We start from the raw sequence: 8,691 nt of genomic DNA, 5'->3' as shown, positions 1-8,691 counted from the left end.
TCGGTCCGAGTTTGATCAATTTGGACCGATAAATGAAATATTTTCCTTTTACCACATACATTTGAAACTCCCATGATTATTCAAATTGTTTATAATAATATTATAAGTTACATAATGTCATATAAATATAAAAAATCTACCTAAACATAAAATTATAATTGTTTGAAAAATCACTTTGATTCAAAAGCACAAAATATATACTCGATTATATTTTATAAATGAATTCATTTTATAATGACATTTTGAATCATGAAAATACATATAAACAAACTTTCTATATTAAGTACCTAACTGAATTTATGATTTTAGGATTTAACAAAAAGTTATTCAATAAAAACTTGATTTTTTATAGCAATTTACGAGATTACTGAAAAATGAAACTATTGAACAATAAATTTTCTAGATAATGTTTTATTTTTATTATTTAATATTTTATTTAACAAAATGAAATTATTGACAAATAAAGAAATAAGTTTAATTAAAATGCTTCATCCCACATTGATTGTGAGAGTAAACAAGTGAACGTATTCTCCTCTATAAATAGGAAAAACTGTGAAATATTTTAAAGGGACTAAGCCATGAGATCTTTCTTGCATCTAACTTTGTAGGACGTTGAGTGTATTCTTTGGTAAGATTGTCTTGTCGACAAGTGACCAACTAAATTTCTGAATTTCGAAAATGATTTTGGACCGTATCTTTTAGATTTGGATCGAGTTTAATAAGGATCCGAGTGTCTTCTGGCTGAGTTAGGCAAACTCGCTTCCATTGGAGGCCGAGTTTAAGTAACATGCCGAGTATTTGGTTGTGTTAGCCAAGTTTTACAATTATGTATGTAATACAATTTAAAGTTTTAACCTTATAAAAGACGTCACTATTACATATGTTCTACATAATAACTATGGTAATATTTATGATACAAAAACATTTTTTTTACTATTTAAGATAAAAAGTTGTCTCTATTATCATATGTTGTACACAATGATAAAATTTAAGATAGATAAAAAATGTCTCTATTATTGTATTTTCTACATAATGATAATATTTAATATAAACGTTTTAATTTAATATGAAATTATTATTTAATAGATAACAATAACGATTTATTTATTTTTAAAAATTATTTTTTTTCTATTTTAATCATATAACTTTGTATATAAAAAACAACTTTAAGTTCCAACCTTATCTCTTATAATATAGGTCAACATAATAACAATACTAAAAATCATTTTTTATATTTTTTATGAAATTATTATTTAATTGTTAATAACAATGATTTAGTTATTTTAAATATAAAATATTTTTTTATATCCCACGCAACGCGCGGACATTCGCCTAGTATTATATAATTATGAGTATTGAGTTCTAACAGATAGTTTTTACTTGAAATGAAGTAAAATTATGTTTAAAATCATTCAGAATGTTTTTGGAAGTCTTATGAGATTCCAATCAAAAGGCAAATATTGAAACTTAATGAAAATATAAAATTTGAAATAAGTAAAAATTTATTATTGAAAGTTGTAAAGAATCTCGTTAGAAACATTCAGGCGAAAACCTCATCGAAATCCGAGTTATAACGAAGAAGTTATGACCAATCAAAGATCCGCGACAAAACCGATACGACACCGAATGACGTAAAAAGTGAGTTTCTGATAAACTACTTTTTAGCCTTGGTGATCTAAATGAAAGTCGTAATATTTGTTAAACTGATAATTTTCATAAAAAGAACGTCCAAATCTGACTTCGTGTGAGGAAGTTATGATTTTTCTAAGTCTCAAAATAGCAGTAGACAGCTACAAACTCGAAATAAAGATCGAATGATTTTTAGCCGACGCAACCTAATCGAGAATTGAAGGTCTCGTCAATAGTAGTACAACGGTAAAAAGACTGACGAAAACGGACGTCGAATGAAGAAGTTATGAATTTTTAACGGATTTTTCCTGTCCCGGTCTGCTAAAAATAATAATATAAAAAATAAAGTCAAAATTAGCCGACGAAGTCTAAAAGAAAGTGGTAGAGTATAATTTCATCTACGCGTGCACATAAAGAACGTCAAATACGGAGCTAGTATGCGAAAGTTAAGGATTTTAGAAGTTTGGGACACAAAAATCGAGAAAAATGCGAAATCCGAGAAAGTTCGCATGGCTCGGTTAATTCACGGTGAGTTCAATATATAGGAACAATTGTATGTTATGTGTGCTATGTGCTTTCCTGTGTTATTATGAGTTTTATATCATTGATCATGTAGAGCATGTCTCGTATCACTTTTGGTATTGTCTTTGAGCCTTTGGTCATGTAGAGCATGTCTCGTATTATTCTGGTATCGGATTTATGCCTTTGGCCATGTAGAGCATGTCTCATATTATTCTGGTATTGGCTTTGTGCCTTTGGCCATGTAGAGCATGACTCATATAAACTTCTGGTATTGGCATAGGGCTATGTAGGGCTGAAAGCCTGTATATTCAAGCAAAGTGATAATCCGAAATTTTATGTCTTCTGTGTCATTTGGGCCGAAACGTTATTGATGTATATCAAGTATGGAAATTGTTATGTCTCATTGATTGTATATAATTGAATCGAATCATCGGTTGAGATGGAAAGTTTGTCGCATGTTTCACACATGTCTTTGTTGTTCCTTGTTCCTATTTGCTTCTGTCATATTGAAGTGTGTGTATATATATATATATATATATATATATATATATATATATATATATATATATATATATATGACATAACGTTATATTGTATCTGTTATTGAACTCACTAAGTGTCACCGCTTACCCCTCTCAATGTTTAACAAATTGCAAGAGATAAGTAACCAGTATAGTCGTATACTGTTGGAAGGGTTAGACAATTATCTAACAAAAAACTCCTACTAGTGGGCCGACATTGTGGCCTTAGACCCACTTATACTGGAAGGTAACTCACCTCACACTGTTGAAGTCCCGCAGACCCAACCCCAGCTGCTGGATGGCAGTTTCCTGAACTGTCAACATCAAAACATCACCCAATTAATAATTGGGTTCCAATACACCATAAGTCCATGCTTAGGGGTAAAAGACTACTCTATCCCTAACTTGGTTTGATTCAAGCCCAAAGCTCAATCCAAAGGCCCAAAAGTCCAACTATGACTCAAAGCCCAACATATGGCTTAATTTTTCAAATTGGGCCCAAACCTTGACATGGTCTCATTCTAGGGCCCAACCATTTATTCCAGTCCAACAATTGACATTCTAATGGCCCAATATCATATAACCATTAAGGCCTAAACTATGGCCCATCTATGGCCCAATTTTCCAAATTGGGCCCAAATCTTCATATGGGCCTTACCCTAAAGCCCATCTAAATATTCTAGTCCATTTGATTGTCCTTGGATGACCCATTATTAGCCCAATCACTAAAACCCAATAGAAGGGCCCAACACAAAGCCAAAGTGAAATTAAGGTTTCACATAAAATGACAATTAGGGTTAAGTGTTTCTCACTTAACCCATTAAAGACTTAATCCATTAAGTCCATTACTCTACTAGATAAGTCATATGGTATGATTGGGTGTAATTCACAATTCCATTCCAATGGCCTAAATGTGGGTCCCGATAAGTCCAAGGCCCATATATCCAAAAATTAGGGTTTGTAAACCCTAATTAGGGTTTCCAACCCATCATAGCCTAATAGGCCCAAAACCAAGTCCTTAAGCCCGTTAGGTTTTCCTTAGGTCACAGGGTTTCGCTAGACCCATTAGGGTTTCACTAGTCGGGCACCACCCACTATCACCTTGGGTAGTGGTGGTCAACGCGGCTCACGACGGCGACCACCACCTCACGGTGGTGGTTAGGGTTTCTAGTCCATTTTTGTCCAAACATCCAAAAAGTAACTACATGCAAACAAAAGCACACCCCCACCCAACACGGTGGTTGGTGGAGGCAAGAGGCGGCAGCCACCACCTCACGGTGGTGGTTAGAGTTTCTTTTCATTATTCCACTTTCTAACTACAATTACAAGGCAAAAACCCAAATCAACTCAAACACACACTAATACAACACACACACACACAACCACTTAGTGGTGGCCGGCGGTGGCGCATGGCGGTAGCCACCATGGCTGGTGGCCATGGTGGTTCCCTTACAACTTCCGACCTACAGAAAAATGCACACATACTCCAAACAAGAGGTCGGGCCCTAAGAAAATACACACCCACACAACCACCAAGCGGCGGCTTAAAGCAGCCGATGGTCGGTCCTTGCGGTTCATAGCCTCGTTGGCGGCTTGAAGCAACACGGCAACAGAACGAAAGGAAGAAGAAAAGAACGGCGGCAACGAACGACGACCACCTTTGCGCCTATAACCGGCGGCAACAATATCCCCGACTGTGACGACGCCTCAACGATAGTTTTCAGCTTTGACAGCGATGGCATAGCGACGGGTAAGTAGCAGCCACAGCGAACACGGCACCCTCCATCGGCAGTGAGACGACAACGACGACCTCACAGTGGTTTTATGGCTCCTACGCGGTGACTGGTGGTTTGAGAATGAACAAACTCACTGATGGCGGCCGGAGGTTGAAGTTGGAGAGGGTGGTGGCTGATAATCCCGCTAGGGTTAGGATTTCGGGGTTTATATACCCGACGCCATCCAAACTCATCCCCATAATGACAACTCTGGTCCCTCCTTCCAGAAATAATTTCGAAATAGCTCCCATAATTACCCATTACACCCCTGCTCCTCTAATTCCTTTCATTTTAAGTCCAATAGTTACCTACCAACCCCTCCTCAACAAATCATTTTCAAATTAGATCCAAAATTTACTCTTTAGCCCTCAGCATTCCAAATTCTTTCCAATTTAATTCCAATGATCAAACTTCAAACATGTTAACATTTTTTGTCCCTCCTCCTCTCATTCTTTTCAGCTTAAGTTCCAATAATTACCACGGAGCCCCTGTCTTCATAAATATTTACAACCTAAATCCGGATTTCACACTTTTAACCCCCAATCTCTAAAATTGTGACAATTAGCTCCTCAAGACCAACAACTCACTATATAATTATTGATTTTAGGGCTACTATACATTCATTAATTAATTTATTTATTTATTAAATAAACGGGATGTTACAAAAATAATAATAATAATAATAATGGTGAATGGAAACTTGGGTTTTGAACCGAAGACATCCTTGACTCCTTTATAGGCCGGTACTTATATTTTAGTGGATTTGAAATCTAGATATTAAAAGTCCTTTAACTTTTTTTTTTCTAGACTATAAAGTTAAATTGTTATTTGCAAAACATCTTATGATAAGGTTGTAAGGATTCATCAAAAAGCAGTCTACCCAGGTTTTTTGCACAAAAAACAAAAAGGAAAAGTTGTAGAAAATGTAAACTTGAATATTCATTCAATTTGTAACAAGATTATAGAAAAGTACATAATGTTGCACAACACACACACACACATATGAAGAATGTATGTATACAGCATACACCATAAATGATTTGTTTGAGTGGGTTTTGTTGTAAACATCAAGAGAGGCTCCAATTATAGACCTTGACATCAAAGATTTTCCTGTTTTGTTCAAGTGCAAGTGCATGTCTCAATTGGCGTGCAGTTTGAACATTTTTGGCAAGAAGCAGCGCAAATCCTCCACCCCCAGCCCCAACAAGCTTATACCCACAGCAATAAGTATGAGCAAAACGAAAAAGAGCATCAACAAACTGATTGCTGCAGTGAGGATCAAGTTCCTGATGCAACCTCCATGTCTCCATCATTATCTCTCCTACCTCGTCTATGTTGGAGTTCATCAAAGCTTCCCTCCCACTTTTAGCCAGCTCAGCAAGCCGCTTGATGGTTGATATAAGCAGATTATCCCTTTGTAGATAACGCGTTACCACCTTTTGTAGCACCTGGTGTGCCAGTCGAACCTGCATAATTTATTTATTTTTTAATTTTTTTTCTTGGAAAAAAAAAAAAAGAATGACATACCTGACCAGTAAAGACAAGAAGCAGACGTTCCTGCAGCTCTGTAACTAATGTAGGAGAAGCCAAAAGGGGAAGGACTTGAAGACGCAAAGGTATTCCTGGAAAACTGGTGGTAAGCTTTATACCCGGGTATAGACCTCCAATCTGATCCTGCCAGCCACCTCCGGTGCCCATGATCTGTTCAAGTAGCAACACAAGTCTAGCAACATTCTCATTACTTTCATCCCCATCAATGATACGAAGGAGTCCTTTCACAACAGCTGCAGCCAAGATGCTAGAAGTACCCAACCCACTTCCACGAGGTATATGGGCCCAAGTTTTGACCCGTAGACCCATTACCATAATGTTGCTGTCATGAAGAATACCCGTAACAAGCAAAGCGGATTTCACAAGGCGAAACGGGTCGTTGTCGTGGAACGGGGGGCAGATGTTTTCCTTTTGGATGTGCAACTCGTTTGAAGCATCATCCGTGATTTCTATGATGCCTGTTTCTGTGGTTTCTATCATGGTTCCGATTGGGAGACGATTCTCCAAACTTATAGCCATGTTCAACACACAACCCCCCCGCTCTAAGCTCCATGGTGGAGTATCGCTCCAACCACCAACAAAGTCAACCCGAACAGGCAACTCCACTTTCACTTTTTTATTCTTCTTCTTCTTCCCATTTCCTCCTTTACTATTATTATTGGATGACTCTGCAAACACACGAAAACAATAACTATTTTCCATTTTCAAACCTAAACTTTCATTTTTAGCAACACAAGGTCCTCATTTTGCAGTTTCCTTCCACACCTTCCATGTAAAATGACTATATTACCCATTTCTTCTTCTTCTTATTATTTTTTTAATTTAACAAATGAATTAATACATTAATTAGTAATTAAAAAAGATCAGAAAATGGTGATATAGTCATTTTACATGTCCAAAAATTGAACGGAAACTGCACGGTTAGGATACGAACGAACCTATTTGTAAAAAAAAAAAAAAAAAAAAATGCGTGCTGACCCTTAAAGCCATATCTGACCGCTGAAGCAGTTTCCTCAGCAACAGAAGCCCAAACTTGGTGTTGGATCTGAGATGCTTCTTCATGGTTGCCGCATGCACGAAGGAGATCTGCTTGCACCTGAAAAGCTCGGCTTCTAGGGACAATTTTGGAGTTTTGTGACTGCAAGGAAAGAAAATGTTTGCATATTTTGTCTCCTGAATCTTTCATCTGCAAAACCTCTTGACACAACTGAGACAAATTCCTCCCAAGCAAGCCGAAAGTAAGAGAAGCTTTACCAATTTCAGCTGCAAGATCCGCTTGATGGTTGCTAGAAATTAAACACATTTGTGGGAAATCTATTGATCTATGCAGCTCTTCCAAACTGAGACGTCGTGCCATTTTCCATAAAGAATGAAACCTTTGATTGTTTTCATATTTTTCTAACCCCATAAGCCAGTTTGCAAGGCTAAGCATCTCAGAATATGGAATGACTGGAAACAGCTTTGCATTCCACAAGCATTTTTCTTGAGAGCTCCATAAGTCATTTTCATGTATGCCCAAATCATGTAGAACCTTCTCCCATGGTTTCCCACAGAAAGTAGCATCTTTTGAAATTGAAAGAGGGTTTTTGGGATTATCATGAAGCCCACAATACACAATAACCCTTTCGCTGCATCCTAATCCTATTCCTCCTATCAAAGGAACCTCCCAAAGACAATGGCGATCAGGAAGGACAAACTTTTTTTCTGGTATGTTGACACCAACTACTATACAGAGGGAACCGATTTGTATTCCATCTGAAACCGATGACTCATATACAAGAGAATCTTCACCAATTGATACCCCGGGTGAGATTTTACTAGAAACTATGATGGCAGATGCTGCAATATCAGACATTGTTGTTCCAGGAATGGAACACAGATGCCTTCGCCCTACAAGTCTTGAACTCAAGTGATCCAAAACTTCACTTGATGTTCCAAAGTGCAAGAACAACAGATCATCTGTGCATGTAAAATATTCATAATTAAGTAAAAAAAAAAAAAAAAAAGCTTTAAGGAATCAACCAAACAATATTCACCGTACAAGCACAGTAGCTGTACATGGTCTGTTTCCCCAAACTCCTCACAAGTTGTTCACCAAAAGGTCTTGAACACAACCATCCGTGCCTTGAGGGTACCCAAGCAGCCACAAGATCTTCATACAAACTCATCTGGACAAGTGAAAAAAGGTAATCACAAAGTTGGTATCAATACAAGATAAACGAATATGATTTCCTTATATTCCTTGCCTCTTTTTTAGTTTTCACTAGTTGTGAGATGATGGGTTGGCTCATACAAGAAAGCATAGCAAGGTCTTCCCATGCTTTACCTCTAACACATATGATACCGGTGTCAAGTAATGTCCTACCATCATCAAGAACTGCATGCTGTCTAGTAAGCTCCTCCATGTTAGGTTTCTGAAGTAGATTTGCTACAGGAGATACTGAACAAATTTCATCCGAGTTTCCAGTTTTGGATGCCACAATCACACCATGGTTGGAAGCTATATCAAGAGTGATAGGAACAGTTATGATGCAAGATGTATCCTCAGGAAGAACCATTGCAGATGCATCAAAACATGGAACCACATCACCAGTCATGATGAATAGCCCACCTGGAGATGATGAATATAATATATTTTCAAAAACTGTTATTGGAAGATTATAAAATCTTGTCTCGCGTAACTAAAACAGAAG

At 37.0% G+C, this 8,691-nt stretch overlaps 1 protein-coding gene across 2 annotated transcripts in view; it reads right to left on the bottom strand.

Annotated features, from left to right (window-relative positions):
• Positions 1 to 5,361: 5,361 nt before the first annotated feature.
• Positions 5,362 to 8,691, bottom strand: part of LOC111894586 (bifunctional fucokinase/fucose pyrophosphorylase) — a 4,623-nt gene continuing 1,293 nt past the window's right edge. The window contains exons 3-7 of one of the 2 annotated variants that reach the window (XM_023890660.3): positions 8,245 to 8,609; positions 8,040 to 8,166; positions 6,977 to 7,957; positions 5,975 to 6,666; positions 5,362 to 5,913 (exon numbers count right to left, since the gene is read on the bottom strand). In XM_023890660.3, the coding sequence (XP_023746428.1) occupies positions 5,515 to 5,913; positions 5,975 to 6,666; positions 6,977 to 7,957; positions 8,040 to 8,166; positions 8,245 to 8,609 (2,564 nt within the window). In that variant the 3' untranslated portion in view covers positions 5,362 to 5,514. The remainder of the gene's footprint in view (positions 5,914 to 5,974; positions 6,667 to 6,976; positions 7,958 to 8,039; positions 8,167 to 8,244; positions 8,610 to 8,691) is intronic. The other variant, XM_023890661.3, reaches the window with a different exon arrangement.

This window comes from Lactuca sativa, chromosome 7, assembly GCF_002870075.4.
Source record: "Lactuca sativa cultivar Salinas chromosome 7, Lsat_Salinas_v11, whole genome shotgun sequence".
Classification (NCBI taxonomy): domain Eukaryota; kingdom Viridiplantae; phylum Streptophyta; class Magnoliopsida; order Asterales; family Asteraceae; genus Lactuca; species Lactuca sativa.
The sequence above is the reverse complement of the archived record's forward strand: the minus strand, read 5'-3'. Positions and strand labels throughout refer to the sequence as shown.